Below are 19,203 nucleotides of genomic sequence, written 5' to 3' on the forward strand. Positions count from 1 at the left end.
TTCCCGTTAGTTATATATAAAGAAGATACGGATATATATTATCTTATTTCATTTTTATAACTATATTATTATTTTTCTTTCAAAAGTCTTATTTAGACTATGCAAATTATTCAGATTTTCCAACATTACATCACAAACCAAGAAGATCTCATATAAGCAAATTTATGGTAAACTTTCAAATAAAAATTCCTTATATGAAATTTCTGTCAACATTTTCCAACTTGCTCCAATGTCAAGAATTTAAATCTCAGTCACAGACTAATTGAGTTCTTCATTTTCTGCTAAAGTCTACCCTCATTCTCTTAATAAAATAATTTGGACTTCCAAAAACAAAAATACCACATTGTTTTCACTCCCCACCCAACCAAATTATTAGAAATTCTGAGTTATTATTTCAGTATCATATACCCGTAACTTATTCTTATATCCTTTTAGTAATTCTAACTCAAATAAATATTAAACACACTTTATTTCTATCCCTGTTTTTTTTTTTTACATTTTTATGTAATATTTTTATTTTAGAAGCCACAAAAAATACTATAAAAAAATTGTTAGGAATATTAACATTGTTATTCTACCATAAATTACTCAATAAAATCCAAAAATCTAAGACAATGAAACTTTACATAAGAGGGGTAACTAGTTTGACAAAAAAACCTTTCAGCCTATATATTAAGAATTTAGCAATAGATTTGTAAGATGATGATGGTTTACCAGTCCTTCAGCAGGTCATTGGCAGCATCCATGAAGCTAACCTTATTTTTCTTTGTAGTTGTTGGCTCTGTTGCTGCATTGGAGGCTTCTGGTACCTTCTCTTCTCTAACACTAAGATTCATAGGTTGCTCAGCCTTTTTGGGGCCAAGACTAGGAATCATGTCAAATAGCATTGCCTGCAGGGGGTCAGCAGAAAATTCTAATTTCTCAATCACCACATTGTTTTGGTCATTGTTGTGCCCATCAATCATTTCTATTTCAGGAATCAACATTCTTTCATGTTCATTCTCCTTCAAGTCCTCTAGCTTCTCTACCTTATTTTGTTCAGAACTTTCCACTGTCCCAGAAACATGGACATTATCCCGTTCCTCATTCTCCTGGCGTTCTGAGTGTTTCTTGCAAAGGTTAAGACTTCCTGCTCTAGTGTCAATCTCCTTCTCAATTGGTCTCTTGTCACGAGAATCACTTTCATCCGATGATTCATATTCACATATTTTAGCAGGCTTTTTCACATTTTGTGGTCGTGCTCTTCGAGTTTGTTTGCCAGCTGGTTTTACAATTTTTATACCACTGCCCGCAGGTCTTCCTCTTTTCCTTTTGATACCCTTCTCTTGGGATAACAAGGCCGAATTGCCTTCGCATGCAACTTTTTCACTTCTTTGCCGATTTCCCTTGTCAGAGAAAGATGTGTTTTGGTCTTCTATATTATCTCCACTCAGAAGAGCCTCTAACGCCAAGTCCTGTTCACTGAAAACAGAGCTAAACCCATTAAATGCGAAGGAAAATATTGATAGAAGAGAAGTACTAATGACGATTTCCTACATTTAACCACAGCTAATACCACCAATTTTGCATTCAAACAGCAGAGGCTACATTCATCAAATTCTTAGCAGAGGATACTAGAAAGCTGGAAGAAAATGTTGGAAATAAATAAAGGTTTCTCAAATACTAAATTATAATTTTTACCAATCTACGGGCTAAGTTTTCTGCGACAGTGAAATGATTTCCCTGCACATGTGGGTGCTTTATAATCTAACAATATGATGCGGAACATAAGTTGGGTTCAAATTTGATTGAGTTGCTCTTCAAGTGAATTTATCATTTTCCTTCTTATTTATTCTTTCCTCTTTCATTTTATTTCAAGATGAATACAATTACGTCTAGAGGAATTTGCAGCATTTGGGTTTGGACATTTTCTGAAGCTGTTTTTGCAAATTATCACTAAATGTTGTCCCCTGCGGTAAGCAAAGCAATTTATGATGTGCGGTTCATTAAGCATGAAAATTGCAATCAGAATATTTTTCCCTCAATATAGAGAAAAGTTACATCTGAAAGAAAGAGGGAAATTATAACTAGCAGCAGGATAAGATATTCTTGAAACAGAGAATATAAAACAATCAAGAATGAAGTAAATTTGTTTAATCTCTTTGCAGAGGAGAAGCTATCAATACAATCCGATCTAAAGGGAAATCTAAAGGCAAAGAGATGGCATTAAAACTGTAATCAGCTTGGTTCAGTTGAGGATACAACAAATAGCAAAGCAAATCATACCTCCATAAATTCAATCTCCAGTTTCAATTTCTTCCACAAGTAAAAATCGACACAGATTTAAGAATGAAGTTCAAAAGACTTCTTTAAAATTTCAACCTACTTATTTTATTATCGCTTCAGTAAGCTAATGCTAGAGTCTACTGGTTTACAGTAATACTTAGCCGCTCCCCCTCTTCATTAATTTTCATTAGATAGCCCTATTAAAGTTTATAAAAAAATGAACAAATAAATCTAATTGAATTAGCATAACATAAATATAAATCTCAGCACTCCTAACCATTCCTGCCCCGCAGAACCATCAACACTCAAAGATATCATCAAAACAAAGTGAAAATTTGATATGTTATGCACTAGTGCGGAAAATACATTATATCAATATTAAAGCAATCACAGAAGGTTCGAAATTGACATCTCCCACAAGTCACAGATCTAGAATGCTGCTTATGCATAAACTTACCAATCTTCAGCAGTTGACTCTTCTATTCCCCAAGGTTTCAAACTGTAAGAGTCTTCTGGTAATCTTTTGCTACTGTCTGAACAATCTTCCAACCATTGGGATTTAACTACATGCAACCTCTTGCTTTGGAGAATTTTTCTTTCTGCTGAAGTAAAACTGCATAGTCAAAGTCATGTTAGAAAATCTGAGAAATATCTGATGATATTATCATTTTTATATCTTAAATATTTTTAAGAGTATCCTAGATGATTTGTTAGGATTTTTGCTTTTTTATATTTGATATTGTTCCTTGTTTAATTGAGATCTTTATAGTTTTATGGGCCTATTGTATCATGTAAAGAGGGATATTATCTTCTATATTTATTTATTTCATTAAATCTATATAAAACGGATTCTGTTGTGTACATATGGCTTTCCGCATCTCTTGCATTTTTTCTCTCTTACCAAAAAAGGTCTTACCAACACCATTTTACATAGAATGTCAAATTTATGCATGTTATTTTTGGCCCTTTTCCTCCTCATGTTTTAGTTTTACCCATTTTAATCACAATCTTACTCCGTTCTCTGGGTAGGACAAGCTCACTGAAAAACCTTTCAAAGTACATTCTAGTTGGGTACTCTAGTAAAAGTAATTGTTCACTTGATTTACGTCATCACCTATTAACCTAGGTAGATTCTATTCTTCCAATTAATAATTTATGATCCTTCTTCAAACTCAGTGTTGGAGATCCCACATCGACTAGAGATTTAAAGTTTTTCATTGTATATAAGTGGGTGCAAACCTCATCTCATGAGTCTGTTTTATGTGGTTGAGTTAGGCTTAAAGTCCACTTCGTAATACCCAGAAATCCCTACTCCTTTTCCTACCTCTAGTCCTTCCTGCCTTCTTTGTTTTTAGTGCTGACGATGACACCACATTCAAGCTACCCTTGTTTTGAAGGATGTTCTCCACTCTTAAAGAATCAGCCCCTTCACTTGTTCATGCTTTGGTTCTTTCAGAATTTGGATTTGAACCTAACTCAAGGCCAAAATCTAGTTTAAGAGATGAGGGTTGTCACTTATATAATATATTGTGACCATATCATCAGGCAGTATGAGATCTAAAAACACACTCCTCAAGCCAATCTCAACCTTGAAGCTTGCACGACTAAACATGAGTGAGTGGTTTGATAACAACCTAACTAGAGATGGTCTATACACTTAACAACAATTGCTAGAATAAACTACGATATCATTTTAAAATTTAGGTTTGGATCTAACTCGACCCCAAAAGCTAGCTTAAGAGATGAAGGTTGTCTTATCCATATATATTTTCTATTTTAACCATATCACAATCAATGTGGGATTTCCAAGAAATTCCCACATTTTGCTAATGAAGAAGGTACTCAAACCTCATCCTGTTTATGAATTTCTTATGATCAAGTTTTTCACAGCACCACACTTTTGTTTTAAGAGAGAGCTCTTTCTTTCCATTCCTAAACTCACAGGTGATGTGATCTTCTACAAGCTGTTGTCAACTAATGAGAAATGAGATGTCCACTCTAAAATAAATAGGAAAAACATGAAAAAATAATAAAGACCTAACTGAAAACTAAGAAAGTAAAACTATCCTGTCATTAACAAATTGTACTGCATAAGTAGTTGATGATGCACACTTAACATGGTAACAATAGACAGAGCACTTACCTATTCAGTATTTGTTCAGAGTCAGTCCGACATCCTGGCACAAGAAAGGCCACTAAATGGGTTGCACAGGTAAGATTAGAGGTAACTTTTCCACCACCCATGAGAACTTCAAGCTTGAATCTCCTCAAAGCAAGTTGTAATATAAAATGCCAATCTCCTTTCCTATATGAAGATATTTAATAATGAAGCTAAGGAACAAACTACGTGAAAATAATGACCATAATCAAAATCCTGAAATCTCATTTAAACTGCTGAAAGTAAAAATATATATTTGATTTAACAATATATCTTACAGTGAAGGTATTGCAGTGTGGAAATAAATTGAACATCCACAAAAGAAAGACCACTTATCCTTTGGGCAGTATTTTTTCCTGTAATGATCGACAGTGCTGACATCTTCAGACTTATGAATATTGCTTAAGAGCTGCAAAAGTTTATAAAAATGGAAGTTAATCTAATATACCGAGGTATAATCTAACTTGACTTTGCTAAATATTAAGGAAAAAAAACACATGACACGTCAATAAAGTAGTTATTAGTTACAATGTACACAACACATCATATGACAAAGGTCCACAGTACACAAACAGAAGAAGCTATCACTTGGCCCTGTGAAAGCAAATGCAACAATCTAAGAGAAAAATACATTAACTAAAACTTGACTTAATTGAAAATCATACCACAATTTCCATATTAACATGGTGGTTTTGTTTCCTTCAAATTTCAACATGTGAATTTTTACTAGAGTCCAAAATTTGACAACATAGAAACTAGCTAGGAAATGATATTACCTGCTTGATGTCTCCAAGATCAAGGTCCAAGTAGAAAGAGTCTGAGAACTCATCAATTTCTTCTCGTAACTTCTTCTTTGTCAGTTCAGAAAGGAAAAGGAAGTACCTTTCAGTGGAAACATTGAAAACAACATATAGTGAGAAAATCTTTTACAGGATGTAAATAAGTTTATATTCAGTCATATAACTCACTTAGGCTGTAAGCAGACAAGCTTCTTTTGTTCATAACAATCTAGTACCCAAGAATAATGAATGATATCACCATGACGCTTTGCTGCTTCAAATTTAAAGCCTATAGTACAGACAACTGTCTCTTATTAGATCTTCAGCCAACAAATTTGGTCTTTTCATGCACATGCAATTGCACATATACATAAACAGAGAGAGATAGAGAGAAATAGACAGAGAACCCTTGCTGTCGGCGGCAACACAATGGGTGACTGAGTTGTTCAAATTCATTGAAAAAGTTCCCCCGTTCTCAGCAATTATTTTGTGTAAGGACTCAAGAGAATGTGATGGAGGTACATTAGCGAAGTCTGAACATGTCAAGGTAAACTATATTGCACCATCAAACTTCAGGAAAATTATGAGGAAGGAGGGGCAAAGCAAGCAAAATAAAATATCTTTGTAATGGAATGAATTGTGTTCCCTATTTTATGGAGAGGAACATAAGTATAATGGAGCCCAAAGGGATTGCCAAAAAAAATGAGCAAGAGGGAATTTGGAAAATGTAGCAAATGTTGATGCAGGTCATGTATTTGTGTAGAATAAAATAGAATAGTTGTACAATGTCACACACGATAATGCAACAGACCAGAAAAATTTAATACAGACTAATACACCACCTTTAACACGAGAAAATAACTATAAAAGCAGAATTTTAAAACAACATATATAGAAAAATATCAGTCAATTAGTGGACAGCTGATTAGTAGGTAGCAAAATTCACCAGGATACAGAACATCATATTTGAAAATATTAAGGAGCCCCCCTTAATGCTGGAAATATCAGTTTGAATTAAATGAGAAGGAACAATTGACATGTTTTTCTTCTCTCCCCCAGTGGAGGATTTCGTTCTTTTTGGTTTACTGTCCTGTTTACTGCCATATTCTGTATCCTTCTGTGTGGTACCATTGCTAGAATGCACTAGTTCTATAAACGCTGTAGAGGGAGAAAAAGAAAGCAGTCAATCTTACAGCAACATCAATCTATCATCAATGAAGTTACCGCACTCCACATGTTGCAAATCTCTTACATTGAACATCAAGACATTCATTCCAAGCTTTGTCATATCTCACCCTGTCAATCCTAGGAAATCTCAGGCTGTAAGGTGCAGCAAATACCTGTAAATAAAACCATTCAGTTTAAAACTGTGCAATTCACAGGACAAGAAAGGCTATGTAGACTATAATAATCCTTCCACTTACAGATAGACACACTGCATTGGCAAGGACATACCTCAGATTCTATAGTTCGGATATCACTGGTAATAGACAGAATAATTGATCTGCATTAAAAGAAGGGTAAATATTGTTCAACATTAAAAATAATACAAGTGACATGATATGGTTAACAAAATCATAATTAAGGTGGAGATACTTACTTCTCAGGGCTATCAACCCACACATCAGGTCTTTCTTTTGAATGATTAGTTACTTGATAAAAACTTGGTGGCCTCTTCTTTGGATATTCATACTTTCTGACAGAAAGAGGCAGAAAAGTTGAAGATATTTGATACATTATAGTACACCATTTAATTTTTTAGCTTCATCACCAGACAATCCAAACAACTTAAACACACAAGTAAAACAATATGAATTATTTCCCTCATTAAAGAAATTAACCTGAAAATATATCACACCTGAAGTACGGTTTCAGTTTGGTCACTACAACATCAAGCTCCTCAGCAGAGAGTCCAGTGCCAACTCTGCAAAAGGATATAAACCTGAAATAAATAAGAACCTCATTAATGGAGCTCAATATACATAGCAGTGCATGTAAGTTAAAACAAGCAAATAAGTATCCCAATTCAACATATCCTAGTATTGTTGGCTTATCAAGACATTTCTTAAAATCTTGTTATGAACCCATGTGCAAATGTCAAGTCTTATAACTTTACACTTTAGATATTGCAACAACTCTCATCTATCGAGCTAACTTTTGGTGTTAAGTTAAGCTCGAATCCAAATTCTCTGGTAGGGTTTTCTTCTACCCTATTTGCCACAGTGAGCAAGGGGTGAACCACTATGTGTCTTTTTTCGCAATCCATCAAGCCTCTGTTTGCCAATTTGACCATACAATCATCAAAGGTTCCATTCGATAGACATCTTCATCCAACTACACTTCCACCTATGTCACCTACACTTAACATCCCATTGTCTAGGGCAGAAGTATTTATTCCTCTTGCAATCATATCCTCAATATGTTTGTACTTTTAATTAAGATTGTTTATCTTCTTCCTATTTTTGCTTTTCCTCTTTGGATTTTGTCATAACTAGCATTGACTAATACAGTATATATCACTTGAAACAATCTCTCAACAATTTCAAACTGAGGACCTTGATTGCTCCAATACTTCTTAAGTATTTAGATAGCTCAATACAAGGATGGTATTTTAATATCCCAAAGGAAATACGCCCTTCACATTCTTGGAGACTTGCCTGTTGAATGCCAAACCTTTTAACACTCCCACAGATCCCAATGTCAAACATCAACCTAATAATGAGGGCCATTGTCTAATCTAAGGAGGTATAAAAGATTAGTTGAAAAACAAAAATATGTCATAGACAAATTACAGTCAATGTGGTTATATAGTTATTGAATTTGTTGTCTTACGACCATTGGCATGCAATGACACAAATGCTCAAATACATTAAAATGGTCCCAAGCAAATGACTCCTTTTCGTGGGCAAGTGATCAACATCTAGCTATTTTGCACTTGACAAAGATATCAAGGAAGAGTAAGAAACATAACATTGTTGCAAAATCCATTGTAGAAGTTGAATACAAAATTACGACATTCACAACTTGTGAACTCATTCAGTTGAAGCAACTCCACAAGGAGCTCTATATGGAAGAAACCACACAAATGATGCTTATATATCATAATCAAGTAGCTTTGGGTAATGCTTCAAATCCAATTTTTTGAGAGGATCAAGCACATTAAGACGAATCGTCATTTTCATTAGATAAAAAAATTGAATAAGGGAAGATGGCACACAGAAAGACCCAAGCACATTGAGATCTTGATTAGGTTGCCTTTTTTGTGATAAAGGTCCTCTTCAGTTAGACTGAACTAAATAACCAAAGGTTTAGACAACAATCTACATTTGTCTACTTGGTGTTTTTAATGTTGTGCTCAACAAATAGTTGATATCTTACTCATCACAACAAGTTTCGGAGCTACTGAAACAAATTCTTAGAATTAATCACACTTTTGCACTTGTATCGCAGAGTGAATCACATGAATTGGTTTGGAATTGTACGAATTATGATTTTTGGTTGAATCACATGATTTTAACAATGTGCATAAAACCTTCTCTACCAAGGTTCGTCATGACATATGTAGCCACTTTGTCAAGAGTAGTAATGATTTTCAAAGCCAAAAGTGACTATTGGAAAAAGAATATCATGTTGCACTTTATAGTTAAAAACATGTAACAACAATGCTATGAAAAGCATTGTGTTTCAATATCTAGCTATTCCTCCAATGGTCATTACGTATAACCTAGCGACCATACTCCAAAATCTGCAACTTCTATTCACCATCATGCTCTCGTGGTTGTGCATGTTGTTAGTGAGTGGGTCAAAGAAGGAAATTGAGCTATTGACGACCTAAGTCTATACAATGTCATCCCATGTTTCTTTTTTGTTTTACCATGGTAGCTTTTGTCTTAGTTCAAGGACAACACATACAGTGTTTGGCTTGGATGCTCAATTTTAAAATTGTTTAGACCATTGGTTTAAATGACTTGTCCCTTATTCACACAAGATTTTTGTATTATTATAATCAAAATAGAAAAAGAATAATTGAAATTTTCATGCACTATTATCTAGTTTTTTTATTTTAATCAAATTTAAATAAAGATATTTTCTGATTAAGATATTTTAGAAGCTAAAATGTGCTCTTATTTATTGATCACAAATTTTTTATTTTATATGCCTTTAATGTATGTAAATATAATGTTTTATGATTGATCATGAATCTTACAATTCACGATACAATTTCATTCTCATTTCAGAAAATGGGTCCTTCGGTTCACATTTTCTATCCTGCAAATACCATGAAGCTCAACATCACAAGGAAGATGAAAATATGTTGATTACCAGGTTTTGAGAATAGAAGTTGGAGTAATAGAGAAGGAAGGATTATAGCATAAGAGAGTTGACATATGGGGAAGTTGAAAAAGTGATATAGGCAATAATGATGGTGGTTGTTGGAGGTGGAGCAATGGTGGGTCTGTGTTGCCAAAATGATGGTTGTCATCATTTTGAGGTTATGTGCTATTTAGTTGGATGGGGCCAAAAGGGAGGAGGAAGAAACTAAGAGTTGCAACATGGAACTAAAATTTGTCACTTATAAATGACAAGGGATAACCATAATATCACATATTTACAAGAGACAAAATCATAAAATGTCCCAAGACACATTTATACCGCTTAGGTTGTTCATTTGGAGATGGACGTTCTGCAAGGCCAACCAAGAATTGAGCAACCTGAAAAGAAAATAAGCATGTTTCTACAACCTAATTTGACGAACAATGAAATAAATTGTTAAAACATAGGCCCAATGCAGTGGAAAAATGACAAAACCTGTCCTCCATGTCGTCCAGAACCATAGTAGCCACCTATGAATAGTAAAAGCAACAAAGTAAAAACAAACATGTTATATGATACATTAGAATGTATAAATTTAAGAACACATCATATACCTATGATAAGTACATCCAAATCAGAGCCAGCTTGAATGTATTCAGGCTTCAATTTTAGCCACTTTCCACTACGATCACTAGGCTCCCATTTGGAGCTGCGGTCTTTTAAAACAATTCCCTCATCTCTTAAGAAAGAAAGAAAAAAAGGTGTCACTGTGCATGATACACTAAGACCTATTGGAAGGGTAATGTAAAGAGGAACAAGAGTAAAGGATCATGACTATTAAAACAATGTAATTCTACAAAATATTGTCATGTTATAGATTACTGCTTCAAATAGTGCCATATAGCTTGGTCGGAAAAATTAAGAGTAATAAATCAAGGTTTCCACTAACCTATTTTCAATGGTTTCCTTGAAAAACCGCTCAACTTCATCAATATTATGAGCAATAAATGACCAACAAGGTTCACCTGTATAACAGCACAAATACCACAGATATTATATCATGAGCATTGGCAACTCATTGATTCAATAAATAAATCAAGTAAAGATTAATAAATGAGGATATTGAGAATAAACAATAGTATCAAAGACTTGCATATTGCCACTACAAATGTTGTTGCATATGAAAGAGATGTTGGGAAATTCCTTAAAGCACACAAGAAAAGACAAATTGTTCGTGAGAAAATCTTACCTGAAGTAAGATGACTGTTGATACCAGCATTAGGTACCAAAATTTCCAATCGTCCCTTCATTGGCCTAACAACTTTACATAAAATCTCATGTCGTTCCTTCAAAGTTTGGTGAATCACACTGGTATCTCCAAAATAAAGGATATCAAACGCAACATCTAGCCACCTCAAGTCAAGGCATATCATATATAACTTTTAATTGCATTATAAAATATTCATCGCCTATACATATGCCTTCTTCCATTGAAACCAAAACCATATCAAATTTCCAGACAGGAATTACTGGTCAAAAGGTTCAGATACAAGGATACAGCATAACTGCATCAAGAAAAGACCATGAAAAGGTTAAATTTGAACTTGATAGTTTCTCATTAAAAAAATTACAAATAGATAACCTGTCTGTCACTATCAAGTCCATCTCTTGCTGCCTTGGCTGCCAATAACAGAAAAACATTAAATGGTAGTGTTACAGAAAAATAAAGATGTATGCTTTGTTTGGACAAAAGAGAGAAGTAGGAAACAAAGAACTAGGGTAGAAAAAAGTAGGAGCATAGAATAAATGAGTTCAAAATGAATAGATTTTTAAGGTGTTTATATTAAAAGAAGAAGAGAAAGAGCAGTTGAGTTTTCTCTCCATTGATTAGGTTGGATAATAGAGTGGAGAAAGAAAATAAGTTTTTCTTATAAAGACATAATTACCCTATATATAAAGATTTTAAGAGATTGGAAAAAATTAAAGACTATATAATTTAGGTGTCCCCACAATTTCTATCTTTCTTTTCTTCATTTTCTTCCATCAAGGAAGAGTTTTTTTTTTTTTTGTTGAGATGGGTCCCAAATTTTATTTTCCATCATCTCTAAAGTCTGCTTAACCAACAGCATAAAATCACTTATTCTCTATCACTTCTCAATTTCTTTTGAAACAAAGGTTTGTGGTGATCAAGCCATATTAAAGTACATGCCTATTTCCTGATTTGAGCCAAACTCGGCAAAGCGTTTCGAGGATGTGTCCCACACCAACATTTCACCATCAAGAATACACCTAACAAAGTTTGCAAGGACCCAAGAAAAATATACACAAGCTGTCAGAAACATACATACACGAGTTTCTTTAAATAAACATATTTAGTTGCATGCACCTTTCCCATCAATATGAGTAAACAAATGGGATAGAAATGATTTGAAATAAACAAAATTGTAATAAAAAGCACTATAAATGTTCACCTATCTACAAGAACATTTTGTATTATGATTTCTGACATTGCATGTGCATATTCAGAATGATCAATGAAGTTCCTGCAAAGATGAAAAGTAAATAACAACTGCATTGTATCAGAACTTGTCATACTAAATATCTATCTTGAGAAAAATAATGGACAAGAAATAAATAGCATAATATTATAAGATTTTCAGAAATGCCACGCAAATGGAAAACCCAAGAAAAACAAAGAGAAACACATACTGTGTTACATTAAGCTGCTTCTTCAGCATATAATTATTGAATAAATAAAACATTTCATCAAGTAATCATATGGCTTCAACGTCAGAATAGCATACATACAGGGAAGGTTGGGCGAAAACAAGAATTCCCTAAGGTGAAAGGGCAATAGTCCACAGGCTGAAGTAAAAATAATAAAAATACAAAATACATTTGATGCAAAGCACATTTGTGCACTTGCCTTGAGAAAAAGTGTATCTCGGGTCCATTTTTATGAATTTGAATTCGGTCGCCATCAAATTTGCACTCAACAACCACTTCCTTCCCATGAAGCTAAATAAAAGAAGAGTACAAAATGAAGAGTAATAAGTACCAAACTACTAAATTCACTATGCATGAAATTGATACGAAATCAAGTATTATGTAGTGCCATAAGCCCGATGGAATGCCCGATGGAGTGTTTAAGTACTTAGTCCGGCCCTCTAAACAAATAATACTTTTAAGGGTGGATGGATTTCCATAGTGTTTAGGTGCTCATCAATTGATATCAAATATGGTTGTTGGAGTCTCAAAGAGGACTGCCTACAAGGGTTTTGATCAATGGATGATAGCTCTCTGTTATCAGTGAATCAAAATATAACAGTAACAAGCACAAAATAGGAAGAGAAATTCTGAAAAATGAGAGGTGTGCTCCCTCGAGTCAGAGCATGATACTCTGAACTCCGAATTCCATTAACAAAATCTCCAAAGTACCCCCACATGAATATCCCCTCCCCTCTTACAACAAACTCCTGCATACACATTATTTTTCCTCTAACTAAATCAATTTCCCCCACAACTAGTGTTCTGCACATTTGGGCCAACAAGAATAGACCTTGAAAGGCTTTTGCATAATGGGCCGGCTGGTCCTTATCAGTGGAAGATTCTGACTAATGAGAAAGTTGAGTGAAGTTTCACATATGAATTGTTGAACAATGTGAGCCGCTGGGACACTGACTCTAAGGGGTGGTGCTCTGATAGGAATTTGAGTGTTATGGTGTGCTTAAGTCTCACATCAAGTAGTATGGAATGATTAGTGTTTTTAAGTGTTTAGTTCTCCCCCTCAACAACTAGCTTTTAAGGGTGAGTTTCCCAAGTTCTTAGTTCTTTATCAGATCCAAAACATTGAAATATGTTCTCCATCTCTATGTCATGTAGCCATGGAAAGGGACAAGAATGACAAGTGATTTAGTCGAGGCATAAGTGACTGATTAAAAGGGTTAGCAAAGAGAACCTTCTTCCATGCTTCAGTTGCATTAGCTACTCTCTTAGCTAATTGGGGGCGCACAGCTTTTCCAACTTCAATATCCTACACAAGAAAAGAAAATTTAAGAATGATTATACAAAGCATATTAACAAGCAACATGCAGATAGGAATTTTCATGCATATTTCAATCTTTATTTTAGAATGAAATACTTCAGACCTTCGATAATTAGAAATGACTCGACAAATTCTCTCAGCCTTGTGGATTTATATTGAAAACACTACAAAACCAAATCCCATACTTTAGGGACTGACATCTATTTACAACAAATACATACACTATTTCTTATTCTAAGTATAAAATACACCAACCAATTCACATATCAAATCACACCCTCAAGCTAAAGCTTGTTTACGTCATGCAACAAGCTTGTTTCATATGCATGTTACTCATGGCCCTTGGGGAGACATAGTGAAAATATATGCTAGTTAATTGTTGAAATTTACATAACGTAACACATTGCCGCCAAAAAATACAATAACCAAAATGCTAGAGATCAGGTCTAGCAAGGCACATTTAGAGCCCAAGCTCAAAGAATAATGAAGAGACTAATTGTTATTATTGAAGAGTACACAGATTTCAAACTAATTTTCTAAATCACAACTAACCTGTCGCTTATGCCGTTGATTCCGATCCCTTAGCTTTTCACATACTAATTTTAAGTCACAAGTAACATTAAACAAGTCTTCTGCATCAGGATGGAACTCGTGAAAAATGCTTTTTTCACTAATTCCCAGCTTTAGATCTGCAACAAAATTTAGTTACAGGCTCAACTCAAAGTTAATTTTAAGATATTACATCAATTTATTTACTAGTATAAATGAAAAACACCTTTCAGGATTATCATGATAATCCACTTCATTTCCTGTGCATTTGTCTTTTGGATAAGGGTAGAAAGAACCAAAATTTTCTCAGCCCTGTAACAATGATTACGCTATTAAGAATTATGCTAATAAAAGAAGAGTATAGAGAATGGTGGAGTCAAATGTTAAGAACATTCGAATATTCTAACATCACCAGATCTATTTAAAAAACGTCAAACATATTAGACAAGTATGTGGGTAGATAAGGTCTTCTGGTTCAATCTATGTCAAAGTATTTTTCATGTTTTGTAAACCAACAATATAAAAGGTTTACAAGACCAAGTGCAAACAATATTACTCAACCCCATCTGTAGGTCGTTAAGAACCTACACATTTAGTAGACAACAGAATCTGGTATAAACATATATAGTCCCTCAGAATCAGCAAATAGTATTGTTCCAGTTCGGGAATCACAGGCTGCTGATTCACGCTCGCTTCAGAAAAGGTTGAGGATTCAGATTTCATAACTCAAATTCTGACATCTAAAGAGACCAATAGCATGGTAACCAAAGCCATTAACAAATTGATAATTTGTTCTGTGCCTTTTTTCTACCATTCACCCCTTACTCTAGGAGACAAAGTGCAAGTTTTTCTTTTCTCTATCATCTTTATTATGCTTTATTTTCATTTTTGAATGGTTGGCCAGGGAGGCATGGGTGGCCCGGGCATAAGACTGTAAAGCTCCTTGCTTGAAGCCTCCAATGGTTTCACTAATTAATAATATTATTTACTTACAAAAAGAAATTACTGATCAGTGATGGGTAACAATAAGAGTAAGATTCCTCCTAAAATATAGGCACCTCGTTTAAGTATGATACATTCTCTCTACTAACGATTAATTACCTTTATCTCATTAGTTGACTTTTCTTATCCTAATAATCCTAATTAGAATACACATACTCCATTGTTGATCTTAAAAGATAGATTTTAAGTCTAACTCAACTCACAAAACCAGGCAGCTTGGTAAGGTGAAATTTGCACTCCATTGTTTGATGATCTCTTAAGTCTAACTCAAACTCACCATGATGTAACACATTTTAGTGTCTAACTAATAAGGAGGCCAATGATAAATTGCAATCATGGCAATGAAGAGACGAACAATAGTATCCGAACGCACCTGTTTACGCAACCTAAAAATGCTACAGACAACAATCAAGTGCGAAACTTCAATGTAAACAACAACAAACGCACCTGTTTTCACCGGACGCCAACCGGTCAAGCAACTCATTCAACTCCCTTATCGTCAACCCTCCCGAAGCGGTCCCTTGCCGGAGGTGCAGCACCTGGCTCAAAACCAACATCTCACTTTCACCGCACCACAGCATTACAAAACCCTAAAACACACAAAACGGTTCAGTGCACTGACCTCGGCGGCGACGAGGGCAAAATTTCCAGCTGTTGCGCCGGTGGCGGCGCCGCCCTTGCGCCAATTGACGAGTCGTAGGGCATCGGGGGAGTCGCGGGAGATGCCGAGGGCGTCGATGAGGGAGGTGGCGAGGACGGACTCCTTGAGGCCGTAGGAGCCGCGCTCGCGATCGAGGTTGGGAAGAATGAGGCGAATGGCAGGGAAGAAGTTGCGATCAATGCAGAAGGCGTCGAGAAACTTGCGGAATTTGAAGCGTTTTCTCGGCGCCGACTTAGTCCGCTGCGTCCACGTGAAGAGGCTGCACAAGACGCTGAATTTGGTCTGCTCCGTCGCCATTTGAAGTTTGGATTAACCGGCGAAGCCGTGTGAGTGATTTATATTGGTGTTGAGAGTGAAACGTGCAACGAACACTAAGCGCGAATTGCAGAAATTTGTGTTTATGCAAAGAAAAAAAAAAAAGGTAAATTCCAATTATCTCGCTTCAATTAATATTAAATAACACTTTTATTTTATTTTAATGAAATGACACTAATTTATAGTTTGTGTAATTTCTAACTTTTTTGAATAAAGTGAAATTCACATCCCTGGTTTTATTTATAAAAAGATGTTTACAAATAAATAAGAATTTATTTTAAATGAAAAATAAATGTGTATTTTTAAAATTTAAGTTGTGCTAGATATAATAATTTAATTTATAAATTATAATATATGTATATATTTTAATAAAATATTACTTTTAATTTCTTTTGCTTTTTAAAATATGATTATTATGTCATAGAATGGGTTAACTCATGAGTTTAGAGGCAAACTTGGTCTAAGTCTATTTAGGTCACGAGCTAAACAAGTTAGACAAAAAATAGTTTTGTTTAATTTTGGCTACAATTATTTTAATCTCACTTTATCTGCTTTCACAATTCTACTTTTAAAGAAATGAGTGTGGTTCTTCCTTATTTTAATTCAAAGACATCAAATATGGAGTAAGATATTTTATTTTCTCAAAAACATAAAATAGGATAAAATTCCAAAAATATTAAATACATCTACTCAATAACATTGTTACTTTTTTTCTCGATAAAATCTAAACATATGTATTAGCATCAAACATATGGGTTTGTAATAAACTAACATTTTAACATCAAACAACATTCAATCCAAACTTTGATTTTAAAATTATGAAAGACACTCATTCCTCCCTTAAAGTTTGGATTTTGTTAAAGTGAGTTGATTACTTACATATCATTCATCATTGAAAAACAATTTACCTTAGGATGTTAAGAAATATTTTATGAAAATAAAGATATGGAGGTAGACTTGAACAAACCTAGAAACAAATTAATTCTTCAAATTCTTAATTTATTATTTGTTTTTATAAGTTTAGAGATTGAATATCTCCTATCAAGTGTTTTCTATTTCTCCTTCCGTTGTTTGTTCGTCGAGTCCAAGGGAGTGAGATACATGCAAAGACACTTCAACGCTTAAGTCAATTGAGATGTTGATATATTCAGTTAATTTAGAACTAGAATAGTCATTACCTTTTACCATGGTGGTCTTCCTTTATTTATACTTTTCTATTAGATTTTGTGTTCCATAAAAATTAACGTAGATTCAATAGTCTATTAATCATGCTTTATTATCCTTAATCAGAATTTAATCGATGTTAGCTGTGACTTTGATTGAGAAACAGTCTAGTCATATATTCAGTTATGTGAAGGCTAAATAAATGAAGTATTATTAAAAAAAATTGTGAAGCCGAAGGAAGGATGGAAGAAAACATGTTAGATCCTGTTGAATTGTATGTATAGAAATTTCATTTATTAAGTTTAATGTAGTTGAATTTATGGTAGCTTACAAAATTAACTTATTTTCTTCAAAGAGTGAAATCAAGTGATTTTTCTAAAAAAAATATTTAATTATACTGAGTGAAAACTTTAATGCTGTGATTTAAATATATTTATGATAATATATGCTTGATGTATTAAAAAGAAAAACAAATATTAGTTTCTTAATTATTTTCGTTTGGTCCTTATTAGTAGAAAAAAAATTACAAAATTACATCGTAAGTCAAGTTTTATTTGTTGTTGCACGATTTGAAACAACATAAATAAATGGTCTCCAATTCTCTTCTTAATTATTGATGTTTAAAACTTTTCATAAGTGATATAATTTGTTGTCAAACTTCTTTTTCGTTATTAAAGTAGAGAAAGAAAAAATTATGTCATATCCATAACATTGTCTTGGCAATATACAATTATGATTGAATTAGTAACATCACATCAGTTATGGATATAATATGTTTTTTTACTTAAATCACTATAATAAAATTATTAAATAACCATTAAATTTAGATATAAAAAATATTTAGTAATTATATTAACTAAATTATATACTATTTTAAGATTAAAAATCATTGGTATCTAAAGTGATTTTTATTATTAATGAATATTTATAAAATAATTTTTAAATTAGTATTGAATTAGTTATTAAAGTTTTAGTTACTAATATTTTAATTTCTAAATTAGTTCATAAAAGACTAATAAAGATTAATTTAGAATATAAAATATTAAGTAGTTAATGGTTAGATATCAATTTAAAAACTACTTTATAAATTTCTATTAATAATATAAACCACTTTAAATACCAATAAATTTTTTTAGTTTATAAAATAATCTATTTTAGTTAAATAATAACTAATTATTTTAGTCTCTAAAATTAGTTTTTATTTATTGATTTTTTGTGTGCATGTTTCAAAGACCACCATCAACATGCTTAAATTTTTTTTGGATACTTAATAAATTTTTGAAGAGAATATATTATTAATAGAATTCAATATATGGTGAATAGAATTCAATATGACATTAAATACTATTTAGCATACAATATTTATCAGGATTATGATACATTAGCTAAGATTATCTCAATGTTATAAGGAGATACAATAAAACTATTTGACAAACATCAAGAAAGGATGTGAGTATTTCTTCACGATAGATAAAATCATCATCAATTTCAAATTAATCTTCTGATAAGAATATTTTGTACATGATAATCCAAGACATTAATTATTATTAAGTATGTACTTTTCATTAACTTTATAATTTTTATATTGTTGTAATTATATAGTTTTTTTTATGGTTTTAAATAAAATTTAACTTGTTATTTTTTGTTTTTATTGTTAAAAAGCATTTCACAAGATAATAATATAAATCTCTTAATTTTATATTTTGTTTATAAATAAAATAGTTATAAGTTAACTAATGAATTATTAATGAAATGTAAAAAATGTGAACTTTGGTGGGACTCATTTAAGAACTCAAATAAAGATGCTTCATTTAAAGGTGCTTAAATGTAAAAGATTAAAAATGAAATATATTTACAAATGAGACTCACTTAAGAATAAAAATAAAAATCTCCATTAAAAATGACAAAAAGACTTTTTTTAAAAAAAATTATCATTAATTGCTTATCTCTT

General features: G+C 32.8%; 1 protein-coding gene across 1 annotated transcript; it reads right to left on the bottom strand.

Annotated features, from left to right (window-relative positions):
* Positions 1–548: 548 nt before the first annotated feature.
* Positions 549–16,165, bottom strand: LOC137821133 (DNA ligase 4). The gene is made up of 27 exons (XM_068625581.1): positions 15,735–16,165; positions 15,560–15,651; positions 14,337–14,422; positions 14,114–14,250; positions 13,475–13,549; positions 12,443–12,534; positions 11,988–12,059; positions 11,726–11,805; positions 11,159–11,196; positions 11,075–11,081; positions 10,766–10,921; positions 10,466–10,541; positions 10,131–10,255; positions 10,012–10,046; positions 9,856–9,914; positions 7,061–7,144; positions 6,803–6,898; positions 6,658–6,706; positions 6,455–6,542; positions 6,157–6,360; positions 5,610–5,735; positions 5,392–5,491; positions 5,200–5,305; positions 4,702–4,832; positions 4,409–4,570; positions 2,723–2,878; positions 549–1,461 (listed from the first exon to the last, which is right to left on the bottom strand). The coding sequence occupies exons 1-27, from the start codon at positions 16,068–16,070 to the stop codon at positions 711–713; spliced, it is 3,519 nt and encodes a 1,172-aa protein (XP_068481682.1). The 5' UTR covers positions 16,071–16,165; the 3' UTR covers positions 549–710.
* Between the last annotated feature and the right edge of the window lie 3,038 nt (positions 16,166–19,203).

Source organism: Phaseolus vulgaris, chromosome 9 (genome assembly GCF_000499845.2).
Source record: "Phaseolus vulgaris cultivar G19833 chromosome 9, P. vulgaris v2.0, whole genome shotgun sequence".
NCBI lineage: Eukaryota > Viridiplantae > Streptophyta > Magnoliopsida > Fabales > Fabaceae > Phaseolus > Phaseolus vulgaris.